At 36.1% G+C, this 16,945-nt stretch overlaps 1 protein-coding gene across 1 annotated transcript in view; it reads right to left on the bottom strand.

Moving 5' to 3' along the window:
* Positions 1–273: 273 nt before the first annotated feature.
* LOC149560882 (protein Dr1 homolog) overlaps positions 274–16,945 on the bottom strand; it is a 145,726-nt gene continuing 129,054 nt past the window's right edge. Inside the window, exons 4-5 of the mRNA XM_089824868.1 lie at positions 813–881; positions 274–694 (exon numbers count right to left, since the gene is read on the bottom strand). Of these exons, the coding sequence (XP_089680994.1) occupies positions 545–694; positions 813–881 (219 nt within the window). The 3' untranslated portion in view covers positions 274–544. The remainder of the gene's footprint in view (positions 695–812; positions 882–16,945) is intronic.

The following is a 16,945-nucleotide window of genomic DNA, read 5'->3' as shown; positions in this document are numbered from 1 at the left end:
AGCTATTATTCAATATCTGAATTATAGACCAGAACAATTTTATATTTACATGTTTTATGGGGGTCAAACTTACATCGATCATTTTCTATAATTTGGCATTGGATGGAAGAGTAGCTTGGAGGATCTTTAGTAGTTTGGAAATTCTAATCCTACAAAATTTATCTCTGGGCATCATATTTGATACCACATTTCATGGAAGCCAGGCGATAGAGGAATTTCTCAAAGAAAGCAACAGAGTAAGCTAATCATGATAGAAAGAATAAGCAAAACTACTAGGTTAAAAATAGATACATAATATCATCCAATAGAAAAAGGTACAATTTATATTGCATCCTACTTTCTTAATCATGGTGATTGTTAAAGGATGCCAAGACTTAAAATAGGTAGAACATTAAATAAAGAAATAAGACAATGAAAAGCCCATGTGACAATTCTCTAGGAAAGAAGAAGATTCCTAGCAGCCACAGACTTAAGAAACTTCAGATTAATAATCAGAATTGCTAAAAAACCTTAAAATGGCTGAGATAGCAGAATCACTTTTTATTCACTCCGATTGAGATTGCATGTGAACATTATTTCCACTGTTCATGCGCGCACGAGCCTCAGCAAACATTCTCTGCTGTTCAACCAAGGCTTCCTCTTCTGTCATTTCTAGTTTCTCTTTAGACCATTTAGTTCCTGCTTTTGGAGAATCCTATTGCATATATTTTCAAATTTCGTAAGGCAAGCAAAGCCTAATCATAAATCAAATTCACAATAATCTGTCTTATCCAAGTCAACATGAGTTAGCAAGGCAAAGAGAAAGTGCATACCCAAGCTTCAATTCTATGCTGCTCATATGCAGCATTAACCTCCCTAATATAGCTCCCAAAGCCAAGAATCTGAAAATAAAAAATAGAGATAATGTGGAGAAAGAGGATGGTTTCCTAAAGAGACAAGAACTTGAGTTGCAATTAGGGTTGAAAACAACTTATAAGCCAAAAAAAGCAATGATGCTACAGTGACCACTTTTAATAATGGTAAACTTCTGGGACATTGAGACTATAAAATTTCAGCATAATACTTCAATAAATAATACATCATGTAGCATAAAAGTATGCTGATAATTTTTAAGCAAAATGGTCTTATCTAATTCTTTTGAAAATTTTATCAAATCAAAAGCACAAATTACATTTTCCAACGAAGTGTTTAACATTTTTGAATATAATAATTCAAGAAGAATATACTACTTATAACAGACAACCTTTATGCCATGGACTTTCTAAGAAGTAGGTTCCCTTTCACTGATTTTTTTCATTTTTCCAATAGCTGGCAGCAGCATTACATACAGTAAGAAGTAAAGTCCTCTTGTTTCCAAAAGTGTTATATGATCTCTCTTCAAGACTTGACTCAAGTCTGGTCTTTGACAATGACTTCACCTTTAGATTTGCAGCCCAGATGTCTCTAATAATTGCTGATGATAGTGATACTCCGGCATGTCTTTCAATTCCAGTATTCTCAATGAAATACAACCCCCAAATGGATATTTTGGCTCTGCTGTGGCAACTCCTTAACAGAAGCTACTCTAAGACTGATTTGGATCTCAAGACTGTATGTTTCAACAACATCAAGATCATTAGCCAAAAGGGTTTGTGTCCTCCAAGGCCTAGATGAAAATTCACCACAATACTATCAAATGCATAAAATATCCAAGCATGCCAAAAAGAGAGCAATTCATCCATTTTTATGCACTTTCTCATGGACTTCTTGTTTCATTAATGTGTGATGAAAAACATAACATTGCTTGTTCCTCCAATTTTCTCACAGCTCCTATTTCTTCGTGCCTCCCTATATTCTCGCGGCTCCTATTTTTCCGCATCTGTTTTTTCCTTAAATATTTCCCCCTTTACCTTATATATCTCCAATGTGTTATAAATGAAGGGGAACCATTTAATTTAAATATTTCCGACAAACTATAGATTATGCACTAATAAAGTTAATTTTTTTAATTTAACTTTATAAAAGACTTTATTAATGCATAATAAATTAGATCAATGATAGATAAATGATACAAATCAATATGGAGCAATTTACTATTGACATACCACTGCACTTGAAGTCAAAATATAACCATAATGACTTACTACAAATAGTAAGTGTGCCTAAAACTACCTCAGACGACCCCGGAATGAACTATACCTCAAGCTGCTTAGGCCAAATGGCCTCAAAGTCCCTTTTATGTCCTTCTATGTCCTTGATAGGATACAAGACCAAGGGAAAATAGGCTAATGACAACATTGTATTCTGAACTCTAGAAAGAGGATATTACAACTAAGAAGCAACCTTTAGCCAAGGAAACTCTCAAACTCCTCACAGCTTTATAGGCTTGTAGCTCAATACAGCATTCTCCAGCAAGGAGGCTTCTATCCTTGAGACAGATCACATATGAAAGGAAATGAATTGGTTGTAAGGCAAACCATAACAATCAATAGATTTTGATCAAAGGAGAAAAGGTTGCATTCTAAAAGAAAAGTTGGACAAACCGATTTTGAGCTTCTTGAATAAGTAAATACCATAAGCTCGACTATAGTGAAAGGTATTTTATAGGAATGAATGTACAAGGACACTTGCTGATCTGCCAGGCTGTGGTTTAATGGCCCAGATGGACTCATGTTAAGTTTGATGACCGAACAATCAAATTAATGTAAAAATTCTGGTGAGATGAAAAAGCTAGGAAATAGAAGTCTGACACCATCCTTTTGTGTCACCCATCTCCCTCAATGGGTCTGGCATATAAGTGAGTTAGCCTCTATTAAGATAATATCTTGATTATTTATTATTAATGGTCAGCATTGTAACTTAATGTATACATTAGTTAGTTTCTATTTTATGATTATTTTGTTATAGAAACATCGCTTTTGTAATACTTTAACTAATCATTTCATTAGTTCATTGAAAATTTTACATAAACATGGATTAGAGCAGGAAGCTAGAATTTCTTTTTCCAAAAACAAATTCAAATTAAGTTTTTTCAAGCTTTTTGAATGATTAGTTTCTAACCCAAAAGGTTCCGGTAATTTTTCTTCATTTTCCAGCACAAAGTGAATATATTCGCATGACTTCAAGCAAATTTTAATCATGTTTTTTCAATTGTGGTTGCTTGCAACTGCACACAAAGGGTTTGCACATCCTTTGTCTTCTTCCTTGCTTGTTTCCCCTCAACCCAAATCCATTTATAGTGCATGTTTTCTCTGTCTTAGGCTCTGCAACTCCACACATCTATGCTTATTTGCTCATAAATTTTCTTCCAATTGATTTATGACGACCTTTGATCGCGTGCTTCCTCCTACAAAGCTCATGTTTTATAAATACACAATTTTCTTTAAAATTTTCACAAGGCTCTCTATATTTCTACTCGCACGAGTTATGCGATAGCTTGTATTTTTTGCATGCCATTTTCAATCTTCTACAATGACCTAGGTTTTTAACTTTCAAAAAACTAGGGCTTCTAAAAATCCTATGATTTTTTAGTTGGAATAAATTCAAACCTAGGTACTTTGTGGGTTTTTTTTCAGATTTTTGGGTTTATCAATACTTTGTGAGTATGTCAAAAATCTGTACCTTGTGATTTGTGTTAATTGTACTTCATACTTCCTGAAGTATGCACCTACATTTGCCTCTTTTTTGCATTGGGATGTCGCCCTCAGAGGATGTAATCCATTTTTTGCCTCTTCATACTTTTGCCTTTTCCATGCCTAAAAAAGCATGCACAATAGCCTCTTTGACCAATACAATGTTGGAAGGTAGTCAATGATTCAACGACAAAAATTACAACACACGGAAGAAATGGATGATAAAAATCTTCAAATATCATCACCTTGATGAGATTATAATGGGTGTTTGAGACTCGTCCTACTAGAGTTGGACAAGATCAGGGTAAATTTGACGAGCACAACCCAGAAGCGATTATACTTATCAAACTTTCAGTTACGAATGATTAACTATCACAAGTGTCATTTGGCAAGACAACTACAAAGATTTGGAATTTTTGAAGGATCTCCATGAGACATTGCAGAAGGGTCATAAAGAACCAGCTATTTCTATCATAATGGATGAGTGCATGTCCTTACACAAGCATCTAACAAAGATTGAGGACATCTAAGACCAACTAGAAGTCATTGGTCAAAACATGGAGGAAAAGGAAATGGTATTAATAACGTTGAAGAGTGCATCTAAATTTTATGAGTACTTCATCGAAACACTCAACAAACATGAAATGAATGTTGGCTTAAAGTTTTTAGACTTATGCACTAAACTTCCACAGCAAGATCATTGGATAAAATAGTTTGGTGGCAGAACCACTTCGTCTCCCACATAACAAGCCTTTGCAGCCAAGTCCTTTCACAAGGATGAAGGAAAAATCTCAATCGCTGCGATAAAAAGGCTTCAATCAATCTCAAGATAGCTCAAAGAAGTGCAAAGTTCAATGTAGATATTGCCACAAATTTGGTCACTTGATAAAGAAATATTGGGATTTGATTACCTCTAAAAAGCAGAAAAGAGGACTGTCTTAAACGAAGACTAATGTTACAGAGTACTCAGAGAAGTGTTGAGTTGTCATTTTGAACGATGTTGACGACAGAGATCCTTTCAAATCCCTCTCTTGAAAAGCTAATCAAGGATCAACTCCAAGGTTCTGGGAGGTATTACAAACTACTGAAATCCGCTCAATTGAAGGTAAATGTGTGTTTTTATGAGGAGGCCTTTGCTGGTTCGAACCAATTTCAGATAATCTGTTTCATCTGTTGTTGTTTGAAAAGTAACCACAAAAGAAATATATTTTATGTATTTTTTGTTTTATGATGAATGCAATTTATCGATGCATCTATATGAATTTCTATTTTAACCAACTGTTAGAAAAGCAAATAACAAAGATAGAGTAACGACAGATTAAAGAAAATAACTTGAAAGGGAAATGACTAACGGACATAAACCATAGTAACAACACGTCTACAAATTAAATCGTCAAAAAGATCAGGTAGGAAACCAACGAAATTAGGAGCAACGCTTCCTCAACTCCACCGATGTAATCGTCAATGGGAACTCAATATAAACCAAAAGATATTTGTAATGTCCCATTTAGGGCATTTTCTTATTCACTTCCCATTTCTATAAGTTTTCATAATAATCCATATATATATATCCCTTCTCAGCAGTTAATATTCAATATATATATATGGTATTATATAGAGACATGTCTTTTCATAATATAATAATTATATTATATTGAGTATGTAATTATCTTAATAACAACATATATTATATCAATTATATGAGTTTAATTTATAAATATTGATAACATATCATATATTATATTAATAATAATATTAGTAATATCATTATTCTTAATACTATTACATAGTATATTTGCTTTGTATATTATTTATAATAATATTTAATTCTCAATTATATTATAATATTATCCTTAAATATGTCCATTTCATAATATAACCCGTGTAGGTACATTATAAAATTTGATATTATTTATAATCAAAATCTTTATTTGTTATAATTCTTATATATCTCATAGATTATTATACATATTATATTTAAATATATCAAAATATATGTATTAAATGATTTTATATCATATATTTATTTATCTATATTAATCTCATATTATTATTATTTAACTATTATTAAAATCTACTCTATAATTAGCGACATCACAGTCCACACCTCTCAAAATTTGCTTGTCCTCAAGCAAAGACAACTTATAAGACTATCTACATGTAATGTTAATATCCTTAAAAATATGATGTAAGAAAATATAAGCATATATTGAATATAAATATTGATGCATAAATACACAAAGCAAGCACAAAGTAGACACGTGAATGCATGAAAACACAAAGCATACACGATGTAGACAGATGATGCATGAAGACACAAAGCATACACGATGCAGACACATCATACATTCTTTATTGATTCTCTATAATTTATTTTTCACAGTGAAGTAAAGGAAATGATTTATAAAATATACTTTGCCAATATGCCTTTTGATCATGCATCCTGCAAACACAAATAATTATTAGCATATAATAGCTCCAAAGAAAGATGAATCATGATAAATTAGTTCTAAATCAATATCCTAGCAAGCCCAAGAAAGAAACTTTGGCCCTCTTGGCCTCAATGGAAGACATCAGTCATCCAATGAGGTGGTCTACTAGGAAGATTCTTAGCTGAATGATGTCAATGATTCTTATCTTGACCAATCTAAGCCCAAGAGTGAAACTTTGGCCCTCTTGGCCCCGATGAAGATATTCTACCATTCCATCAAGGTGGTCTACTTAGTTGTCCATCTTAACATTCTTTTCCCAATCTAAGCCCAAGAGCGAAACTTTGGCCCTCTTGGCCTTGTAGCACTTCGACATCATCAAGGCGATCTACTTAGATGAAAATCTTATTCTTCATAAGTATCCTACCTCAGCCCAAGAGCAAAACTTTGGCCCCCTTGGCCTTGATAGCAGCACCTTGGCATCCATCAAGGTGGTCTACTTAGGAGGTAATTTGATTCACTAATTTATAATTTTCAATATTAATATATTAAAAAATATTTAAACATCATATTCTTATAATGTCAAATTATATTCAAAATAAATATAAAATAATTTGTATGTATATCCAAGTCAATAACAAAATAACATTTTCAATTCTGTGTTAGAATCTTTACATGGAAATATCTTATAATATTTTTTTAATAATATCTTCTATAAGAAAAGTTTTCTTTCTTATTTAATAAAACATATTACTTTTGAAAATCACATACCTCACATAATGGACTCCCTATAACTTTGGGATTTAAAGTTGCATACGGTTATAGTCTTCTATTTTAATGTCTCATGGCAGAGATTCCTATTTACCTTGGTCAGCGTACCTTCCACATGCATCTATGAGGTAAACATATTATCATAAATATAGGTTTGCTTCCTTTCTTAGCGGTTCTATTCTACTTTTTTAATTGCTACCATCTTCTACTTTTTCCTATCCTAATAGGGGTGAAAAGAGCATGACCGTTGATCTTTTCCATCTTATTTTCCTTCTATGCTAGTGTGTGATACGCCTCTACCTCACTCCAAAATGGCTGCGTACTGCTTCTCTTGTTATTTTTGGTGCCAATAATAGATGACTGGTGGAGCGAGGAGTTGTTAGATGAAGAAGATACTCTGTATGTGCTATAATTTAAGTTAAATCTCACAAGGGTGACAAAAAAAGTGGTCGACAATGGAGACTTTTTTGATCATGTAGAAGGAGCAATGGGGGCAATGTTGTTACAGGGTTGATGCTTCATACAACGCTCCACAGTTCCGATTTAAGGATTGCTTTGCAATGTGAAGAATTCCTTTAGCAGTGAGCGCTAAAATGAAATTGTCCGTGCAGATGTCAATGGTTTTAGAAAGATCCCTTCCAATGGTGTTTTGTTACAATTTGCTCCTATCCATTAACTGTTGCTATTTGGTATGACGTGACAAAGGTAGCCCACCAATGGCCCAAACTTGGTGCTGCTATGAGGTACGAGCTATGGTGACTTGGTCTTAATGTGGAGTACGACTGTGGCATCTTGGTGCAAAGTTTTCTAGTTCACGGTGGACTGTGTTGTCACCACGACTTCCTTTACTTCTTATTGTTATTCCTGCCTTTCATTGCTTTCGATTCCCTCCGATTGTTGACCTCTCAATTTTTACAAATAATTTTATTAATGAAACATTATCAAACTTGTTGTTTCTGAATGCCACAGGCTAGCAGGTTCGATGCACTAATACCACTTGTAATGTCTTGTTTAGGGCATTTTCTTATTCGTTTCCCATTTCTATAAGTTTTCATAAAAATCCATATATATATATATCCCTTCTCAGCAATTAATATTCAATATATATATATGGTATTATATAGAGACATGTATTTTCATTATATAATAATTATATTATATTGGATTATGTAATTATATTAATAACAACATATATTATATTCATATATAGATTATATCAATTATATGAGTTTAATTTATAAATATTGATAACATATCATATATTATATTAATAATAATATTAGCAATATCATTATTCTTAATACTATTACATAGTATATTTGCTTTATATATTATTTATAATAATATTATCCTCGAATATGTCCATTTCATAATATAACCCATGTAGGTACATTATAAAATTTGATATTATTTATAATCAAAAATTTTATTTGTTATAATTCTTATCTATCTCATAGATTATTATATATATATATTATATTTAAATATATCAAAATATATGTATTAAATGATTTTATATAATATATTTATCTATCTATATTAATCTTGTATTATTATTATTGAACTCTTATTAAAATCTATTCTATAATTGGGGACATCACAATTTTTCATGTTTCATCAAATTGCAAGGCTATGGAAAGTGCGCTCATGGGAGATAAAACACTGTGCAAGAACAAGGTGATTCTTTCTCCAACTCGTTACATCAATGGAATTCATTAACACAAGGCAAACACCAGAACTAAAAGATCACACAATCATAACAACACAATAAAACCATTGGCTCCATTATTACTCATGAACATGCATTCATAGAAATAACACTCTGGCAAGAATAACTACACTCAGAATGACAGCACCAATAGCATATATTATTGCACCAAAATAACGGCTTGGAGTACATATTACATCCATGTATTTAAAAGAAATCATCTCCTCCCTTTATGTTAGGAGTGAGCATTCTTCAAATGCAAATGCACGTTAAAAACTAATAAAACAAATCTAATTATATACAATTTGACTCTGTAAATGGTGCTAAGTAGGTCTCCACCCTTGTTTATCTTTATTAATGGGTGCATGAGCCTTTACATGACACAAAAGAATGAAAGAACAAGAATATAAAAAGAAAGAAGCTGTTAGATGATTTGCTAGTGTCTGAAAGCTCTAAAAATGGAAGCTTGGCCTTCTCTAGGCATTTCAAGGAGTTGAATTGCCGTCAAAATGTGTTTCCAGTGCATGGAATGCTCTAAAATAGGAACTGGCAGTTAACTGTCGGCGCACTGCTGCTTCTTCAAAAATGTCAGCACAACTCTGTGAAAAGCGCACCTACGCACCTTGGTGGCAGGTTCCAAAAATTCAAAATTTCTTCTAAGTGTCCAAAACTAAATTTCCAACATCTGGGCTTTTTCCCTCTTTTCATCAAAACATGTCTAGATGTTTACTCTTAAACTTCTCTATGATCTCATCCACTAGGCTAGCCTCCAATAAATCCAAAGCTCCATAGTTATGCTTTATTAGCTGTCGGTAATTACTGACTTCTATCCTATCCAAGTACTAGCAAAATCCACAAGCTTGGTGTCCAACTCCAACAATAACTCTTCAGTCTTTAATTCTTGTCTTATGTCATCATCTGATGAAACATCTTCAAATGTTGCTCTAAATTGTTGGACAACTGATTGCACAGAAAAAAGCTTGGTCTTAGACTCATCCTCAAAAATCTCAAGGCAAGCGGTGTTGTAGTACCTCTCTGCTTCCAAAAACTACTCTTGAGTTTTATCCTTAATTCGCTAGATCTCTTCGTGCAATCCCTCCACTACTTTATTCCCTGTTGATATCTTCTTTATCCAGTCGTCAAGCTTATCTAGCTCCTCTGCAGTATACACCTCCATAAGCATCTAATACCTTTGACCTTTTATTAATTTCAACGCCTGTAGGTCCTTGGCCCAAGCATGTACTACATCCATCAACCCAAAATCATAGTTCATAATGGAAATCAACTTGTCAGCACTCGACTGGATGTGGTGTAACAGGTTCAAATTACCCTGTATTATTAGTACACCTTTCTCTTCAAAACTATCACACCATTGCTGACATGCCTCCAAAAACGAATCCAACTATTTTCCTGCTCCTTTTCTTCCCTAATGTTGCTCCACGAGCAATCTCTAAATTCTCCAAGTGGATAGGGCCCACAACTTCGTTCAAGTAGCCTCTCAGTAGCTCATTCTTCTTCTGTAGCATTATTAGCTCTGATTCATCTTGATCCATGTGCCTGAACACCTCTTTCATGACTGTGGTGATTTTCACTTTAGCCGTGTTCACTGTGGGCCTTTCCTACATGACCTCCTTGATTTGGTAATCTTTCAAAGTTAGTTCTTCGGTGTCGACATAAGGAGGAATGGCAATATGTGCAAGTAGTCTTGATCTTAGTTCTTCATTATGAAGGCCAATGTTCTTGCATCACCCTTAGGTGGCTCAGGCTTCTTTACTACTTTAATCAATTCCTTCATTCCTTCCTCTGCTGTCATGTCTAGCTACTTTTTCTGACGAAACATAACCTCCCTCTTCAGCCATGCTAGTGTAGTACCCATGGGTGACATATACTTGGCTGAAGAGGTTGGTTCTCAAGCAGTCTCCTTTCCCTTATCACTCCTCTCTGGAGTCTTCTCAAGTCGAAGATCTTCAGTAGGAGTCTTTGTCTCTTGTTGGGCTAAGGTCCCAACCTTTGTATCCTGAGGAGTTTGTTTAATTTCTTCTAGTATTTGTACTTCCTCGGATACTTCATCGACATGCTACTGGAACTCCCCTTCCTCGATTGCTTGTTCTTCTTCTGCTTGGGTAACCAGAGGAAGTGGAGTTACCGACCCTTTATCCAATACGGCCAAATCCTAAGTTGGTGTGGTGGAATGCCCAGAGGTCTTCGAGGCAGAGGAGGCAATTGATTCCAATCCTCTCCTAAAAGCTCGCTTGTGGGAGTATCGCTAATTTTCACTCCCACTATCTCAATGCCCACTGGCACAAAGTCAAAGTTCGAGAGGTCAAAGATATCAGTTCCTTCACTCTCCATCTCTGCTATCCATTTCCATTATTCATCCTCTTAACTTGATACGTGGATAGGCTCTCTTGGAGTGGATGGAGGTGTCGCTATAGAGCTTCTTCTCCTCTCTTACTCTGCAACTTTGGTCGAGCAGGTTCTTTGGCTCAAGGGTAAAATTCTATTTGTTCCCCTTCTTCCTCATCCCCATCTTTTGGGATGGTCTCAAGAACCGATGGGGACGGAGTATTTTTCTTCTTTAATTTCCTCCTTCATCACCCACCACAGATGTTCCAATTCTTCCTCTCTTTGGAGCGGAGGGGTAGGCTTGTTCCTCTGCAGTTGTCACTAGTGAAACCCTCTTCTCTTCTACTTGTTCTCGCTCTAGCTGTTCTAGTTGTGCCTACTCTTGTGGCTCTTGTGCTAACTCTTCTTGAGGCTCAACTTTTGCCTGTTCAAGTTGAACCTGTTGTGGAGGTGCTTGAGTCGCTTGTCTCTTTGCCCTTGGAGGTACCCCTTCTCCTTTTCTTCCCTTATCAGCCTCAATGTACTCAACCTCTCACTCGTGTTAATAAACAATTTCCAGCCTTACTAGGGACTGAGTGAGAAAGGTTGGTACGATGACCTTTGCACCTTTTCCTTTGATTGGCCTAGTTGTGGCTTGTAAGGGTATGGCTCGAGGAACTGGATCCATTCTAAATGGCTTCTTCATCCATTCCTTGATGGGCCAGACCCATGTCTTCTTATGCTGTTTTCTCACTCTGTCATATGCAGAAGTGAATTGGCGGGCAATCTCCAATAGTATGAGCCTGTCTGATGGGTATCTTGGGAGCTTCTTTGGGCATAGCAAGCTACGTGCTACTCAAAGATATGTGAAGGTCTTGAATTAAATGTAGTAGGTGTCGATCTCTATGATTCTGGCTGCTGCCTCTACTGACATTCTCTTTGCATAATCACCTTCAATGAACCTAATGATTGCAAAGATAAACCTGTCATTCACCACTCTATATTCAGTACTCTACAGTGGTAGCTTCTTCTTTACCAACTGTGGGTATACCACATAGGGCCAAGCATTTGCATCTTGCATGCTTCCCTTTCTATATAGGCCTAGGTAATCCATGGTTCTGGCCGCCAGTAAATACACCATGTATGATGTCATATAGAAGCGCGGGTCGACTTTGACCACTACTACTTGCTCATCCAAGTTGTCACTTAGGATGGTAGCCCAATCAATGGGCATCTTTGTCATTCTGATGGTTTCAATGAAATGAACCATCTAAGTCTGAAGGTGACCTGCTACTCGGATAGACCCATGACTCTGCTCAAAAGGACAATTTCATATCCAATATCATATTTCATGTATCCCCTTGCCATATCGGCTTTGCCCACTCTGCAGCCTACAGGTGTCCTATCAATTAGGAAAGAGGATTGCACAATTTTACCTTTACCTCTTTCTCGTTCTCCCTATACCATCTCTCTAACCCGTCATAGGAGATTTGCAGGTATTGGTCCGCCCTTGGGAGGTGAAACACTTTTTCTATGTTTCGGGGCCGGAGGTCCAAGACTCTCTCTTGTGACACTCTTTATACCTTCTCTTCGGCCACATATTGTTCAGCTAAGTTCATTATTAGTTCTGAAGATTGAACTAATTTCGGGTGATTTACAAGCCCTGATTTGATGAGTGCAAAAAACATTGCCGACCTTTCATTTGGTTTATTGTAGATTGTGAGGAATGTGTTCCATTATGTGTCCCAACTCCATGTCTTTGATCTCTGTGTGTCCATCTTGGAACCTTGACTTTTTCAGCGCTCCTTGATACTTGAATGTGGCAGGTTTTGGAGTCATTTTCTCCACCATGGAAGATGAGGAAGATGCCATCAGATCCGAACAAAAAAGATAAACATCAATGAGAATGCAAAACTTGACCTAAAAAGACTCCAACTGACTCCCGAATAGATCAAAACCATTCAAAATACATGAAAAAGAAGTCCCCCCCTCAAAATGCCATGTTATGCATTTCAGCACATTTGGTGCACCCTTACAAGTGCGCTAGTGCGCTGAATTAGCCCAAGAATAGGCTAATTGCACAGTTGCACACTTGCAAGTGCGCAACTTAATGAGGTGCGCATGTGCGCAACTACACACATGCACAGTGCGTAGTGCATAGGAGGGAGAAATCTAACTATAGCTTCTCCTTTGAAAGCGGAGGTGCCTTGAAGGTTTGCATTTATTTGTCTTTTCACTTGCACAGAAGTGCGCACATGCTCACCTCATGGGCACATGTGTACCTTCATGAAGACTTAGTAGTTTTTAAGCTTTTTTTTTATTAGGGTTCCCTTTTTTTTTGAGTGTGGAGGTACACACTTGCACACCTTATGGAGGTGCGCATGTATACACCTTCAAAGGAGTTTCTAACCTTGTTCTTTGTTGTGTCCAGGGCAAGGAGCTGATGGCACAATTGTGCAATGTACTGGGATGCGAAGGTGTGTGTTTTAGAGGGAGCGGAGATGCAAATGAGATGAGGTGTAGGGGTCGAGGTCTTATATAGACCCCGAACGTCAGTGCACACCCTCGCAGGTACACATCCCCGTATTGGGATGCAATGCGCACTTAGCACATGTGCACAAGTCCACACTTCAAGCACATTAGAGTACAAAAACTCATTTTATCCAGTTTCTTACCCGAACCTCCCCAATCAAACACTGGGGTTTGTCCTAGACCCATGGGAGGGTCCAAAATGATCAGTGCTCCAGACTAAAAGCCTAGCATAAAAATTTTAACTAGGGGGTCCCCATTCTCTATGTGAAAATGGGGTGTGTGTTGTGATCTTCCTTTTATGCTTTCATGGAAAAACACCCTACAAATCATGTGAAATTGACACATAGACTGTGGTGTTTCTCGACACTTCACTCATCAGCGTGATTGGTTCGCAGAATTCTCACCTTTAACCAATTCAGTCATTTTTGGAGGTGGAGAAGAGTATTCTTTTGTTGGCAAGGGAAATGTGCAGGTACAATTTGGTGGGAGAAATCTCAAATTCCTTAATGTACACTACAATCCTAGCATGGAACTAAACCTTCTATCCATGAGCCAAATTATGTGGCATTCCACTCAGCTTAATGTGGTATCAGTTCACACAAGTGTGTAATTGCTGATTATGTAACTCGCACTGCTCTAGTTGTTGGTATTGAGGATCGTGGTTTGTACAAATGTATGGATATGGGTGATTTTCTTAAGCATGCCTTCCATCAATAGTCTCTAGCATCAACACTATGGTCATTAAATCATTGCTATCTTCTAGAACTTGTTTGAGAGGATCTAGTTCTTGGCTTACTTGAGATACAAACTCAGAATCACTGAGTTTGTGGAGCTTGTTAGGATGGGGAGAAGCATAGGACACCATTCAAGGATGGTGACTCTTGGCATGCCTCAAAAGTACCACAGTTGGTCATCACTGATGTATGTCGACAAATGAATACATCTTTTGTAATTGATTCAAAGTATTTCTTTCTTTTTGTTGATGATCTATCTTCATCATAAAATGTGGGTAAACTTTCTTAAACAAAATTCATGTGTTTACTGTATTTCATTAGTTTGAGGCCTTAGCAGAAAAAGAATCAAGTTGTCCCATAATGGCTCTTAGGTCAACTATTGAGGGGGAGGGTTTGTTCTACTGCTTTCTCCCACCTTTGTGAAACATGCAACACCAAAAACGAGTAAAATCACACAATACACTCCTGTCTTATTGAATGTTGAAACCACACTATAACTGAAATGGTCAAGTCAATGTTGGAACACAAGAATATTCCTAAGAAATTTTGGGTACAAGCGATAGTCACTACATTATATCTCCTTAATCGATCTCCCAAATAGGTTGTTAGGAGGAAGATTCCTAAGAAATCCTAGACTAGTCACAAACCTAAGATTGGTGATCTTAAAGTCTTTGTCTAATTAGCATATATTTGGATTCTAGATGCCAATTGCTCCAAGTTGGACTCAAAGAGTCAGAAATGTTCACAAGATACAATGACAATTGTAAGGCTTATTGGTTGATTGATCTACACACTAATCATCCTATCTTCAATCATGATGTTATCTTTGACGAAGAATGAGGACCTCTTTTTCTTTCCTCGTTTGTGCAAAATTTTGCAGATCAGCCTTTGAAGGCTTCTAACTTGGGTGTGTGTCTTCCATTTGGTTCATTTGATGGGATGGCGTAATGTGCCCATATTTGAGTTGTGGCAGATTTGATATATTCAGTCTATCATTTGGTCCTTGTAGGCTGATATTAGTGTTTAGAGGACCTTGTTGTGGATTTATTAGGCTCTCCAATGCCTACAGTGAATTTTGGCTCCGTTTTGAGGGACTTACTACTTATAGTAAATCAGCATTTGGTTTTGATGAGCTGAAAGGAGTTAAAGGAGTTGAGTAATGCTCTCAGTTTTTAGTCCTAGCTTTTAGTTTGGGTTCCTAGAATCTTGGAGGGACCATCTATTTTTAGTAAGTCACCCCATCAAGTTCATTCGTTGTCTTTCTCCATCAAAATCACTTGTGTTGTCAGATTTCGATTCTGATGCCTCTTCAGTCATTTTCATTAGACGAGTGAACTATAGTTTTTATTTAATTAAATATGCTAAGGTTCCTATTTTTTGCTAGTATTGTATATTGGCTACCTTATTGCCATAGCTTGTTGAGATCAGGTTTGAAGGTTTTAAATCTTGGGCACAAGAAACAATGACCTTGTGTGTCAGAATATCATGAGATTGATGAAAAGGTCAATTTCAGAGCCAAGAGTTAATAAATTATATTATTCTAATATGTGCCTAAGTATAAACCAAAAGGGATTTAAGGAAAAAATGTATTCATGGAGCTCTTAGCCATTTGGTGTATGGATGAAGCTACACTTGATTTATTGTTATAAAAAGTACTTCCTTATGAAGATTGTTCATTCTATTTGCCATTGTTTTTTTATGATTTTGGAGAGTTTCATGAAGGGTTTCTTCATTTGGGTTCGAGAGGACTGATTCCTCCAACTGTTTGCACTTTGAGCCATTCAAATACATGGTAAATTGTGCTTTGATTTCTGAGGTTAATTCTGCAATAAGGCTCGATAATTGAGTGTTGTTGTCTAGTTGATTATCCATCATTTTGCAGTGATTTGTCTTCAAGGAAGACACTATTGGACGCTACTATCTATGCCCTTCATTTCTGTTGCAAACTGTGGTATGAAGGCATTGAAAGAAGCTGGAAATTGGCATTTTTAATCTGCAAACTTAGTATTGCCTGGGTGGCCAAATTTGAAGGTGGCGTTGAAGAATTTGGAGCAGCCAAACCCTGTCTAAAGCTGTGATTTGTTTGCTAGGGCAGCGGCTATAATAAGGGTTGTGTTTGGTGTCAGTTTGGTGTTGCAAGATCAATGCTGAAATATTTAATTAACAAACATTTGACCAAAACTGGATATCTTCAATTAACTTATAACTTGCATGTGAAAGTAAACTAATTATGCTGAACAATAAACACAACCATTAAATAATGAAACTCATAACACCATTTTTTTTATCTAGGGAAACCCTGGCCAAGGGAATACCCTGGTGGGGATGCTACCCACAAAATAATCCACTAATCAAAAGTATCTTGTGAAAGCTATCGACCCTATTAGAGAACTTAGGCCTTGTTAGAAGCCTCAACCCTATTAGGAGTTGTTATTACAATTTACAATGTATGCAAGATAAGCCCACTACCCAAACATGCAATATACAATGAAATTCAGTATACAAAGAGTAAATTCAAAAACCTCTTCACAAACTATTGATATCTTCAATATCTTATATTTGTCTTTGCTGCTCTTCAAAAAACTGGATCTCAATTTGCAGTGCTATGATCATACATCATAATTCGAATCACATACAATAGCTTTCATATCATTGATACCACACAAAACTTCACATTTCAAAATTGTCCTTTATACCTTATTTCTTTAGCTGTCGGCCTTCATACCTTTATGCGTTTGCCAAAATACAATATTGATTCTTGCTAACTTAAGGTTAACATCTAAGATGTCGTCCCTAATTAGTTGAGAAATTATTTTGGTAAACAAAATAATTCCT

Source organism: Cupressus sempervirens, chromosome 4, assembly GCF_028749045.1.
Source record: "Cupressus sempervirens isolate cs-2001-9-10 chromosome 4, ASM2874904v1, whole genome shotgun sequence".
NCBI lineage: Eukaryota > Viridiplantae > Streptophyta > Pinopsida > Cupressales > Cupressaceae > Cupressus > Cupressus sempervirens.
The sequence above is the reverse complement of the archived record's forward strand: the minus strand, read 5'-3'. Positions and strand labels throughout refer to the sequence as shown.